Source organism: Trichomycterus rosablanca, chromosome 23 (assembly GCF_030014385.1).
Source record: "Trichomycterus rosablanca isolate fTriRos1 chromosome 23, fTriRos1.hap1, whole genome shotgun sequence".
NCBI lineage: Eukaryota > Metazoa > Chordata > Actinopteri > Siluriformes > Trichomycteridae > Trichomycterus > Trichomycterus rosablanca.
The window spans coordinates 16,451,223-16,465,785 of NC_086010.1; the positions used below are offsets into that span (position 1 = coordinate 16,451,223).

The window sequence follows — 14,563 nt, forward strand, 5'->3', positions numbered from 1 at the left end:
ACAGTTTCTACACTTTGGACTGTGGAAATTATAAGTTTGCAAGCCTTCTGTCAAAGTGTCATGTTCATTTTAATGCCTGTGGTTCTGGGATGGGATGTCCAACAAACTTATGGTCAGGTGTCCACATACTTTTGGTTGAATAGTGCATATAATAGTGTCTAGTGTCAATGACATTTTTACTTTCTGTCCTTTGGTCAAGACCTTTGAAAGGCAGATGAGAGAAAGTTTATGATTTGATGATGCTTTATTTTAATGTAATTTGATTATAACGCAGTAAGGCAGGCCAAGACATGACACTGTTTCTCTTGGCATGCATTCCAAGCGTTTCCTGCAGAAAAATCAGTTTTACCACTAATGCCTGAGAATTACAGCTGTAAGAGTTTACTGACATGGGGAAAAGAAGGATAGAGATAACAGATAAGGAGAGCAACAGAAAGACAAAACAAGAGGCCGTGGTTTGTGGTACATAAGCAGCTAACATTCCTCAAAGTGAACAAAGTAAATCTGAGCTGTGTATAAAGCTGAGAGCTTGTGTTGATCAGGTTTCCTATTGCTATCAGAAATACAATCTAAAATTCTAGCAAACAGATGTTTGGCTCTATAGAATCGGGTTTCATCTGTGAGCTGGTCTTAAACCAGTCAGCATTGCCATTCAGAAATATTTAGGCATCCAAGAAAGACAACAGCCGTTTATTAGACAGCAAATGTTCAAGGATTTACCTGAATTTTTGCAATCATTACTCACCATAATTATAAGCAAAAACACTCTGCCAAACACACATCATGTCTTTATTAAGCATGCTGATTAATCATCCACAGTCTAGACGTGGAAAAATATGTGTCTCAGGGCTAAAAACAAAAGTTAATACAGCCCACTTGTAGTTTGCAGAACTGCTTGAAATTAGACACATTACTTTTTTAGGCATGAATTCCATATTTTAGGTCTAAAATCCCAGTTGGATTAAAGTCACTTGACTATGACCATAAATAATATGTTCATATTTAGGCATTTAGTTATAATATTGCTTTTTTATTTTGAATAATTGTTATAATATATATAACTGCCCCAACTATATCTCAGGCAAAGCTCATGGACAGATGACCTTAAATGTTTTAAGACAAATTAATTTACTTATGCACCTGTTTATATAACATTATGGACCTTTTAACATTGAACTGATAACCCAACTTGCTCTAGCTATAGTTTTACAGAATGTGCACACTAAACTTAATCAAAGAACTCAGATTCCTGAAGCTGTTTCAGTTATTCAGTCGCAGGGAAAGAAACATTGCAGAGATAACACAATCCAATACTGCCATTACAATAAATGTGTCATTTCTATGCACATACTTTTATAGAACTGATATCTGTTTATTAGTCTTTATTAGTAAAATTGTGTGTTGCTTTAATAATAATGACTTCATTTTTAAATGAGCTCCAGTGAGATATAAATTAATTTGTTTTCAAACAAATAATCAAAAACGTGCATTCGCAAACGTTGGATTAGATGTATAACTTGTTGGTTTGAGGTTAGGTTTCCTCCTTAAAATGTGGCTGTGCACATCTGTGTGGACATGACGCCCAGATGCAGCTGCATGGAAAGTAGGGCAGACACCACAAATGTGTGTGTGTGTGTGTGTGTGTGTGTGTGTGTGTGTGTGTGTGTGTGTGTGTGTGTGAGTGTGTGTGTGTGTGTGCTCAGAAAAATAGAGGCTTTCCATGCCTGGAATGGAGGGACGTGAGCTGTCTTGTCTGCTTTTGCAGGATTCCTATGAATTTAAACCAGGTCCGTCTGCTCAAGGTAAATGACGGCTTGGAGGTGCATTTCATTTAAATGACCTGAATTCTCCTGCTCTGATCCATGTGCACAAACACATTCTGTTGAAATGAATAACAGTCAGAAATTCATATCATGTTTTATTGAACACATTGAGAACATTTGTGATGAGGTTTTGCTGTTGGCGTGTGTGTTTATTCTTCCCCTGCTTTTTGCATGACCATTAGATGGTTTCGGTCCCCTTTCACAAGATAAAGAAGGTCACAGTTTGCATACATTCATGCTGATGGTGGATTGGCTACTCTCAGCATAACGTGACAGTTTGTGTTTTATTTCTGTCTTTGGCAAGAGACCAGTGTGTCATGAACTTAAAGTCACCAGCTGTAGTCAGTCATAAGAGATAATGAGGAAGTTAAGCAACCATGCCTCAAAGTAATGACAATGCAGAACTTTATACACAAAATTACTAATTTGGGTTGCTGGGTGTCTATTTTTGACTCACTAAATTCAGAAAACTTACAATAAACTAAAAAGAACCCCCATCTGACATTCCAAGGCTGCTTTGACAAACCGCTTCCTTTGACTGTACATAGACTTTGAATCACAACAATGCAATAAATATATAAAAACCCAATTATGACTTACCTACATGGAGAAAGGTGAAGTGGCAACGAGATGCACTTTAGTATTTTATGTTTTTATGAGAATGTTTTTCACTTTTTAGTCGTAGTTATTATATAAGTTGTTGTTTTAGTCTAAATTCCAGCCAAACAGGTTGAATAAGCTGGAAGCCTTTAATAATGGACAACAGTGACATCTAGTGGCCGTTATAATAATAACAACAACCATGTGGTGTAAACTGCAACACTACTTACAGCATATTCATCAAATAACTGCACAAGAACCTTGTTAAAACGCACACCCTTGTGATTTTAGATAGGGTACGTAATGTGCGTAAATCATAATCATAAAATAATAATATTTAGCCTGCTACTTACATGGAGAGTTAAAATCTGTACATTTCACACTATACAACACACACACACACACACAGCTAAACAAACACCTACACCTACACACACACACACACACACACACACACACACACACACACACCTTCACACACACACACCTAAACAAACACCTGAACACACATTTACCCTAAATATAGCACAACAGCAACCATAATGCACAGAAAACACAGTTTTTAATGTTAATTTAAATTATTAAAGGAAAACAGGACATGAACAGGACATCAGTCCATCTCAGGGCGGTACACCATCACCGAATTACTTACTGAGAACTTTACTTATTTAGGATTTTACAATAAACAATCTCACACCTTCATGTTTTTGTGGAGAAGACAGGGACTGATTTTGAATCCAGGTCCCATCCCCAGGACCCTGGTGCTGTGTGGAAGCCACCTTAATAAACACATTTCTTTGATGATCTTTTCTAAGCATATGCAAAAATCATCTTAATATCAAGATTAATTCAGTATCAGAATAATGGTTGTGCTATTATTATTATTATTATTATTATTATTAATGCAGTTATTTAAAACCATGTTGTTAAATAATATTGTTGTAGTCGTTTCTTTTAATGCTGTTTTATTATTATTATTATTATTTTATTATTGTTGTTGCATTTAATGCTGTTATTATTATTATTATAAACAATTTAAAAAGGATTATTATTCTTGTAGTTGTTGCTTTAAAACTGTTATTATTATTATTATTATTATTATTATTATTATTATTATTATTATTATTATTATTAACAAATAAGGAGAATGAATGTTTGAATGTTGCTTGACCTGTTGCGTTTAATGCTGTTATTATTATTAAATTAATAATAATTGTTATTATTATTGTAGTTGTTTCTTTTAAAGCTGTAATTATTATGATTATTATGATTATTATGATTATTATTATTATTATTATTAATGCAGTTATTTAAAACCATGTTGTTAAATAATATTGTTGTAGTCGTTTCTTTTAATGCTGTTTTATTATTATTATTATTATTTTATTATTGTTGTTGCATTTAATGCTGTTATTATTATTATTATAAACAAATTAAAAAGGATTATTATTATTGTAGTTGTTGCTTTAAAACTGTTATTATTATTATTATTATTATTATTATTATTATTAACAAATAAGGAGAATGAATGTTTGAATGTTGCTTGACCTGTTGCGTTTAATGCTGTTATTATTATTAAATTAATAATGATTGTTATTATTATTGTAGTGGTTTCTTTTAAAGCTGTAATTATTATTATTATTATTGTTATTATTATTATTATTATTATCATTATTATGATTATGATTATGATTATGATTATGATGATGCTGATGATGATGCTGATGACGATTATTATTATTATTATTATTATTATTATTATTATTATTAACAATAAGAAGAATAAAAGTCTGTATCGTGTGATTTTGCTTGAGCTGAGAGGACTTTTATTGTGTAATGTGGAGTAATTTGATAATCTCTGGAGGAGAGAGCAGAACCCGGTGAGCTGCAGTTCGGTTCCTGAGTCGGGTTCTGTTCGCTTTTATGAATGAGTGAGTAAATAGAGGAGTGAATGTAGGAGTGAATGTAGGAGTGAGTAAATAAAGGAGTGAATGTAGGAGTGAGTAAGAATGCGTTTGGGGGTTTTAGTATCAGTGGTGTTAGCTGCAGCTCTCTCATATTCTGTGTATCTTCCGTTACCGGCTACTGTAGCGGAACCGTGTAAACTCATGCTGCTGGACTCGGTGTTCCGCACTATGTTCTATGTGGTGAGTTATTACACTGATTCTCTTTATAATGAACATTATACATGCTGGAATGATCACTAATACACCGCTTATTGAGTGCTTTAGGCTGGTATTAACGTTGTAATAACGAAGCTATAACGTGTCCGTTGGAACAGAGATAAGTTGATCTGATAGTGTGTATTTTATACCAGGTTTATTGCACAAAGTTGTCAGTGTGTGCGTTTAAATAATAAGAATAAATGCACATACTGATAATAAAAATAATTAATTAATAAATGATTGATTACATAAGACATTTTGCAGCCATTTCCTGTCAGCTACCCAAACTATACAGATACTGAATCCTTACACTGCTGATCACTGTCAGTACATGAACTCATTTCATACATTCACCTCACTTATAGAGTAAAAACTTCAGTAATTGTAATGAAATGTGTTCCCAATTTATTATTATTATTATTATTATTATTATTACTGCAGTTGTGGCAAACCGTATTATTAGTGAAGTTGTTTTTTTAATGCTGTTATTATTATTATTATTATTATTATTATTATTGTAGTTGTTGCTTTCAAAGCTGTAATAATAATAATAATAACTATCATTAATGTAGTTATTTAAAACTATGCTGTTATTAATAATATTGTAGTAGTTTCTTTTAATGCTTTATTATTATTATTATTATTATTATGCAGTTATTTAAAACTATTCTGTTATTAATATTATTGCAGATCTCTTCTTTTAATGTTGTTTTATTATTGTTATTGTTGTTTCATTTAATCCTATTAATATTATTATTAATAATATTATTATTATTGTAGTTGTTGCTTTCAAATAAAATAATAATAATAATTATTAGTAGTAGTAGTATTAATGTAGTTATTTTTAAACCATGCTGTTGATAGTATTATTGTAGTCATTTCTATTAATGTTGTATTATTATTATTATTAGTAGTAGTAGTAGTAGTAATGCATTTATTTAAAACCATGCTGTTGTTAATATTATTGTAGCTGTTTTTTTAATGCTGTTTTATTATTATTATTAATATTATTATTATTGTTGCTGTAGTTGTTGCATTAATGCCATTATTATTATTATTATTATTATTATTATTATTATTATTATTATTATTATTATTATTATTATTATTATTATTATTATTATTATTATTATTATTATTATTATTATTATTGGTCTAGCGGTACTAACTAGGTAATCTGGTTTTCTCTATCACACTAATTGAACTGGCTAAGCTTATTTGCTCCTGTAAATGCCTGATGCATTTTTGCCTTGTCTTGTGTTTTGTAATGTCACTGGGGCCATTGCGACCTTGATTGCGACCAGTTTAAATTGATTACTTAAAATAAATGATTATCTATTGTCGTTGTAGTTGTTGGTATTGTCAGTAGTACATACAGTACTTACGGCAGTATTGGGCTGGAGGGATGCCCGGATCTACCTGAAGTCCTTCAGGGTTTCCTCCAGGGATGTGTAAGGAAGGGGTTTGGTGTTAGTGTGCTTAAGTATTTAAAGTAGCAGGTGAAAGAAATCTGATTACTGGTGGATTTATGTACAAAGATTTTCCATCATCCGATTACTGAGATGCATGTAAAGCCGGTCCTGAAACAGTGAGCCTGGTGTTTTTTGGTTAGTTAGTATAGCCCAGTCTACACCAGCAGCTTGTTGATGTAGACAAACAGACACACTTTTGCTTTTTAGCTGCATTAAATAGCCATTTAAGCTACTGATTCTAATACTAGCAAAATGACACAATAAGTATTATGTCATTGGCACTGGGTTCCACTAGGAGGTGGTGCAGCACCCTTGGTGCAACCCCACTCCATCTATCCTGTTTAATTGTGTAGTTCGTTCACCCTGCATGTTGATTGATACGTTTGTTAAATACTTTGTGCCTTGTGGCCAGTGTTTTCATGTTTTGCTAGACCCACTGTGACCCTGACCAGGATAACCAGATGTGTTAATCCAGTCCCTTCCCTTGCCTGTTTGTGTGGATTCAAATGTTGGAACATGTTGTACTCAAAACTGTCTGACCTTTGTACAGATCAGTGAATTTTAATTTCTATTCACAGTGTATGGCCAAAAGTATGTGGACACGGGTGTATAAGCTTGTTGAACATCCCGTTTCAATACTTGCTTAGGATTTTGGAGGGCGTATGTGGGAAATTGTGCTCCTGTCATTCACTCTGATGAGCGTTTGTTAGACTCTAGCACTGGAGAGATTTTAAATGCTATAATTCTCCTCTCTTTCTCAGGGAAAGTTGGTCCAAGATCTCGGCCTGAGCCAGCAAATCCAAGTCCTGAACTACATGGCGTTGTTTATCGAACTGCGGGCACCACATTCCACAGAATCCGTGCGGGTCACCGACACTACCTTCTCAGGGGTACAGGCCCGAGTGTTCGAGTCCGTTGCGCCCGGACCTCAGCGACTGAAACGAGGAGTGATCTACTTCCATGGAGGCGGGTGGGCCCTGGGCAGCGGAAGTGAGTGTAGATTTTCATCAACACATTATGTGGTCATGGTTGCGGCAGGACACGGTTCCATATATATTTATATGTATCATGGACAGGGTGCCAATCTATTGCAGGACTTGGGCCACCCCAACCCTCCCAGATATAGCCAAATATGCTGTGGTTTGCTTGTGTAAAAGACTACTGCACCATAGAAGTGCTGATCTCTCAACCTTTAAATATTTGAACACACATCTGGTAAAAAATATATCATTGCATGAAAAATGCTGGACTGTGGAACACCACAGGATCTCAGCAGAGCCTCCCAGAAACAACCTTTTCTTATTTTTGGGAGGTAGACGTGTTCACAGGACACCCTTAGAATTACCTGTATCCATGGGTATTGGTAAAACCCATTAGCTTGACAATTTACAGGGGTGTCCACATACTTTTGGCCATGTAGTGTATCTCGAATCTGCTTTGAGAGGCTCGTACTTATTTTCAAACACTGCTTTGGGAAAACAATGTAGCGGATGTGTTGGAAACATGGGCGCCCCTAGCTGGCACAATTGGTGGTGAGTGCAGCAGACAAAAAATTGCCAACTTTGCTGGGTGGGAAAAGTCTAGACAAAAAACGGGGGCGGGGTCTTCGATACAGTGTAAGGACCTTGGTTAGTAGCCCAAGCTGCCTGTACAGAAGTAAAGGAACGTGAAGATCAGCACGGATCCACTGAAGAATGGGCGAATAAGAAGGGGTCTGTGTTCGGTGCTCAGCGGAAGACTAGGGGAGGAAAGTGAGGAGCACAAACTGATGGAAACTAATTAAATCATGTCAGAATAATAATAACTATACAAATACTGGTCCTATGAAAGCAGAACATGTCAGGCTGCAGTGCAGTACCTTAGGCGTTAATGATCGCACAGTGTGGCTTTGTATTAAGGGGTTTAAAGGTCACCTGATTAGGCTTTAATCTGTGGACCCTCATTAAAGTAAAAGTGCACACAATGAGCTCTTATGTGGCAACACCACACCGCAAGAGCCGCATTGCTGAAATCTCTTCAGTAAAATACGTCGTTAATTCTGACCTCAAATGACCTCTGGTCAGAACTCTGGTCATTTGAGGTCAGAATTAATGACGTATTTTACTGAAGAGATTCCTGCAATGCGGCTACGCCCGAGGGCTTCGTCATCGCTGCTGCACTTGCGCCCTCTGCTGGCGGGTGAATAATGGAGAGCAGTGCGTGACTCTACTTATGCGAGACTGATCCCTGTGTGAAGAAGCACTTGGCGAACACACACGTTTTGAAGAGGGTATGTGGTCAGGGGTAATTGGATATGACTAAATTAGAATAATAGAATAAAAAATGACCATGTGACCCACAAAAATAATAAATATTAGGTGCCTTACTATTGCAAATATGGTGTCCGAATACGGTTGGAAAAACAAAATATAACCACTACACAGTTTTAAAACTGTCTTTTTGTTCACCCCACCCCAAAAGGAATGCGATCCTATGACCTCCTGTGCAGGAAGATGGCTGAAGACCTGGACGCAGTCGTTATATCAGTAGAGTAAGTATCAAACACGCGATCAGTCGAACCCTGAACCGTACAGCTCGGGATCACGTTTCATACCGGTACGTCCTCCGTTCCTAGTTACCGCCTGGCTCCAGACGCTCGATTCCCGGAGCCCTACGAAGACGCGCTGGGGGCCTGCAGGCACATCCTGAGCGCGGAGGTGTTGGAGAGATACTCCGTGGATCCGCACCGGGTGGCCGTGTCGGGTGACAGCGCCGGGGGGAACCTGGCGGCCGCCGTGGCTCAGGAGGTACCGGGATTTAAGCCTTTGTGTACTTTACATTTCTATACAAAAACGTCTAGCAGGTAAATTGGCGCCTTTAGAATATTAGTAAATACTGAGGAACCGCGATTTAACGGACTCAAAGGGGGACACTGGTCTGTAAAATGCATTTTTAGCAATACCTATATGTCCCTCGTCTTTCGAAATTGTAACTAAGCACTAGAACTTGCAAAAATGAAGCATAAAACACTGAGAAAAATACGAGAACAGAGCGAGCCTTCTGACAAAATAAAGCTTCTCACTCATGTACACCGAGAGACGTGCTCCGACTAGTGGACAATTACCGAACTACTGGGATTGGTTTGCTTCTCATGGGAATTTTGAACTATCAGACCGGACGTTCGGTTTTCCAGATTTTGTCCGTTAAATCCGAAATCCGTTAAATGGAGGTTTCGAGCATAAAACACAAAGAAAAAGGCGAGAACGAAGTGAGCCTCCTGACAAAACGAAGCCCATCACTCATGTAAACAGAGAGACGTGCGCCGACTAGTGGACAATTACTGAACTACTGGGATTTGTTCGCTTAAATCGAGGTTCGTGGCACTCCATCTCGTACCCACCTGAGCAGCTTAATGAATTTCGGATTTAACAGACAGAATCTGGAAAACCGAACGTCCGGTCCGATTGTTTAAAATTCCTGCAAGAAGCCAACCAAGACCAGTAGTTCAGTAACTGTCCACTAGTTGGCGCATGAGTGATGGGCTTTGTTTTGTCAGGAGGCTCACCTCGTTCTCGCCTTTTTCTCTGTGTTTTATTATTCATTTTTATTCTACAGTACTGGTTACTGTACAATTACTGGTTCCACTTTACTTTTAAAGTATCACTTTATGCTGGTCAGGTGGGTATGTTACAGGGTGCCAATCCTTCACTGAACAACACACACACATGTACAGAGAAACCTCGATTTAACGGACCTCTATTTAACGGATTTTGGATTTAACGGACTAAATCTGGAAAACCGAACGTCTGGCACGATTGTTAAAAATTCCTGCAAGAAGCAAACCAATCCCAGTAGTTCTTGTCTCTCTGTTTACATGAGTGATGGGCTTTGTTTTGTCTGGAGGCTCACCTCGTTCTCGCCTTTTTCTCGGTGTTTTATGCTTCATTTTTGCAAGTTCTAGTGCTTAGTTATGCACCAGCACTGCCCCAGTATAAGATCACAGTAAAAAAAGACACCAATTTTAATATGTATTTACAGATTTTACATGGCATATGTACATGTGTATTTACATGGTTCATTTTAGTGTTGATCATATGTGCATGTTTAGCACTTTTGTGGACCTTGTGCTCCCAGTGCTTTCTTCTTTTAGTCCATTAAATCAAGATTCCACTGTAATTAAAAGCACCAAAAGTCATTTAACCAGCCATTTGGTTGAGAAAAAATCCTGAATACGGTTTTCCTAATTAAATAATCCCTCCACTGCAGAATAATCCTCTTAAAATAAATTGTGAGCAGATACTGTGGTCGGCACATTTTCCATACAGACTAATCCTGCCGTTTCTTTTATCCATCCCAGCTGGCCTTCGACGACAGCATCCCGGTCAAGTTCAAGCTCCAGGCTCTGATTTACCCCGTGCTCCAGGCGCTCGACTTCAACACGCCGTCGTACCAGCAGAACGGCCACGTCCCCATCCTCTACCGCACCCACATGGTCCGCTTCTGGATCGAGTACCTGAGCGGAGACCAGAGCTTACTTCCCTCCCTCCTGGCTAACAACCACACGTCCTCGGAGAGCCGGGAAGCGGCGTCGGCCAAAGCCAAGCTGAACTGGACGCGTCTCCTGGCTCCGAACTTCACCAAGCACTATAAGCCCGTGATTCGACGTCGCGGCGACACGCGGATCCTGGAGCGGCTCCCGGGGTTTCTGGACGTCCGGTCGTCTCCGTTATTAGCCGAGGCCGAGGTTTTGAGAAGGGTGCCGCCGGCGTACATCATGACCTGCGAGCACGACGTGCTGCGGGACGACGGGCTCATGTACGCGCGCCGCCTGGAGGAGGCCGGGGTGCCCGTGACCAGCGATCATTATGAGCAGGGTTTCCACGGCATCATGGTTTTTGGATTTTTTCCCGCTTGTTTCTCGGTAGGGAAGCAAAGTTTGAGGAACTACATTCACTGGTTGGAGGAGAACCTGTGAGGAACGTTTTGGCGTAGGACGCCGTTTCTGTGGTCCACATGTTTTGATGAATGTCTGTGCAAGATTATTATTAGAGTTGTTGTGAAATGTGCAATGACAGGACGGGTACAGCACGATCTGTACCGTGTTAGTGTCAAAATAGATCGCTGGAAGCCACAGCACTGCGGCGGTAATGTTTTCCATTCGGTGAAGTGTACCTGGCATGGCGGCGCATTATCAGGCTTGGTTTGTTCCAGCAGGCAGTACATGACACACATACAGTCAGCTCCAGAAGAAATAATCTAAAAGACTTCTCCTATAATACTTGATAAGATTCAAGAATAGACTCAAGAATCAGCCTAGCCATTGTGAGGTGCACTTATCAGTGCAGGTCCCAAGCCCGGATAAACTAGCAGGGTCGCGTCAGGAAGGCATCCAGCTAAAAACCATACCAATTCAGGTACGCAGACCAGATCCGCCTGGCGATCCCTAAATACCCTAAATAATCAGTGCACTCTCAGTGCAGGTCCCAAGCCCGGATAAACTAGGAGGGTTGCGTCAGGGCATCCAGCATAAAAACGGTACCAATTCAAGTACGCAGACCAGATCCGCCTGCCGATCCCTAAATACCCAAAATAATCAGTGCACTGATTGTACAAATTCAAGTTAAATAAAAAAAAAATGTCCCAACTTTTAAGACAGGAGAAGTTCACTCATTGGTGGGTTAGTTTGTGTAGAATGCGTTATTATAAATAAAAAAAATAATGCAGAAATCAACCGTACTGTTATGATTCCCAATGATACGAGTCTATGCAATACGTGCACTGAACGTTACAGGTAGAAAACTGAACACTGTGCCTCTGAACTCTGACATACTTGAAATCTATATTTTAAAAAGCCGGTTTGTATCTTATCCTACTGTGAATGAAATGTATTTGTGTATGAATGTATAGCTAATATAATCTGTTTGGAATTCGATGATTATTTAACAGTACTCGTACTGTGTGAAGAAATATTTATGTGAAGAAACGTATTTTATCTCTATTTTGTTTTAAGAAAATATATCAAATACATTAAAGTTGTATTTTGTATAAACAATGAGAATTATACTGTTAAAAATGCACATTAAAATGCAGCTTTCAAATTTTACTTTGTGTTTCGCTTTGCTGCTGGTGGCTGAAATGATGACATGAGGGAATTTCCTAAGTGGAGAGCGGTGTGGTGGTGTGGTGGTGTGGAGGAAATCTGAGCTGAGGGAGTAGGTGCGAGGCGTTTTCCTTTAACTCATGGGAAAGGCCGGGAGCGGAGGAATAAGGGGTGAGGAATTTAAACTGCAACTCGTTTTACCTTCACCTGGGAAGCCTGAAGCAACAAGCACAAGAACACCTCACTTCTGACCTCCGTAACTATATAAAGTACAAACATAGTCAAGTCAAGTGTGTTTTACACTACTGACACTACTGTTAGACATCGTCTCAAAGCAACTTCACAGAATCCAGGACTGACAGACCAAAAATTCCTGTTGAGCAAACCAAGGGCGACAGGGGCAAGAAAAACCCCCCTTAAAATTACAGGAACCAGACAACATACACAGGGCTTCATTGTTGAGTTCAGGTGATTCAGCCAGACACAGCAGCACTGATGGAGTTTTTAAACACCTCACTGTCACTGCTGGACTAAGAATAGTCCACCAATAAAAAATATCCAGGCAACAGCGCCCGTGATCAGCGTCTTGTACCCACTGATGAAGGTCTAGAAGATGACCGACTCAAACAGCAGCAATAGATGAGCGATCGTCTCTGACTTTACATCTACGAGGTGGACCGACTAGGTAGGAGTGTCTAATAGAGTGGACAGTGAGTGTGTCTGATCCACTCATACCAGCACAACACACACTAACACACCACCACCATGTCAGTGTCACTGCAGTGCTGAGAATGATCCACCACCTAAATAATACCTGCACTGTGGTGGTCCTGACCATTGAAGAACAGGGTGAAAGCAGGCTGAAAAGTGCTTCTATATGGTAAGTGGAGCTGATAACATGGGCAGTGAGTGTAGAAACAAGGAGGTGGTTTTAATGTTATGACTGATCAGTGTATATATATATATAACTTGTTACCATTGTTTACACTTTGGCTCAGGCTCTTTTTTCAGTTTCATTTCGCCACATGGTGCACCAGCTTTATCTATTCATGCCTGCTCCTGCTAATGGGTGTGTTTGTCAGGTTTGTTTGGGTTTGGTTCTAGTGAAATGAAAGTTCAATCTGCGTTCAGTTTCATCTCAGCTGAACTTTGCTCGACGGTCTATTGTGTCACAACCACGATGGATCTGCCACAGCTCTGCGTTTAAAGAATCAGGGTCTGTCTGAAAACCTAATGATCCATGTCTGGGGAAACGCCAAAATGTGTGAGCTGTAGAAGTGTTTGATCACCTGGTAGCCAGTGGTAGCCTAGTGGTAGAGCTTTGGAGAGGAGCATTTGGAAGGTTATTGTAGCCTAGAGGTGAAGGTACTGGACTAGTAATCAAATCAGAAAGGTCGCTGGTTCAAGCCTCACCACTGCCAAGTTGTCACTGTTGGGCCCTTGAGCAAGGCTCTAATCCCTCAATTGTTCAGACAATATACTGTCACACTACTGTTAGTTGTTGTGGGTTTGATTCTCGGCTCTGCCATGCTTCAGGAGTGCAGTACAATGGCTGCCCCTGAGCTCTGACCCCAGCTTCCAAACAAGCTGGGATATGCGACACATGTATATGTATATATGAAAAATACAGTTGTCCTAAATTCAATTCATCTTGTATGGCCCCTGATTGGACGGGACGATGTGTTCACTGTTTAGCTTGGATTGTGTTTGTAGGAACTCCTAATTGCAGCTAATTTATTGGCTGCTGATCATAATGCTGATGGTTCTTCTCACATTCCAGCAGATGTTGTTGATGTTCCTCATGGCCGTGGTTTACAGTGTATACACTTCCAAGAGATAGTTTAGAACAAAGACCCTGCAGAGGGACCAAGATTTCTGCCTTCAATCGTCCAAGTCAATTGATAAACACGTTCCGCCCGAGCTACTATACTAACACACAAACAGTCTGCATCGAGCACACTGATGATCAATCCCAACCCCAGGCTGGAGGTTTGTAAAGACTTCTCCAAATGTCAGGCGTTGTGCCAAATAAAGCACACAAAGCCTGGATCTGCCCTTCTCAATGAAGACGTATTTATGCGAACAATGAGAGTAGGGAACGTTGTAGAATAGAACGGATACACCATATGGACAAAAGCATGTGGACACGCCTTCTGATTTTTCAGTTCAAGCGGTTTAATCACACCCTGTAATTACATGAGTAAAATACACTGATCAGCCATAACATTAAAACCACCTCCTTGTTTCTGTTATCAGCTCCACTTACCATATAAAAGCACTCTGTAGTTCTACAATTACTGACTGTAGTTCATCTATTTCTCTGCATGCTTTGTTAGCCCACTTTCATGCTGTTCTTCAATGGTCAGGACCCCCACAGGACCACCACAGAGCAGGTATTATTTAGGTGGTGGATCATTCTCAGCA

At 39.3% G+C, this 14,563-nt stretch overlaps 1 protein-coding gene across 1 annotated transcript; it reads left to right on the forward strand.

The window, feature by feature from the left end:
* The first annotated feature begins 4,353 nt into the window (after positions 1-4,353).
* On the forward strand, positions 4,354-12,017 carry LOC134301030 (neutral cholesterol ester hydrolase 1). The gene is made up of 5 exons (XM_062985547.1): positions 4,354-4,570; positions 6,822-7,050; positions 8,521-8,590; positions 8,675-8,846; positions 10,397-12,017. Exons 1-5 carry the CDS (start codon positions 4,433-4,435, stop codon positions 11,012-11,014), a joined length of 1,227 nt encoding a protein of 408 aa, XP_062841617.1. The 5' UTR covers positions 4,354-4,432; the 3' UTR covers positions 11,015-12,017.
* The last annotated feature ends 2,546 nt before the right edge of the window (positions 12,018-14,563 follow it).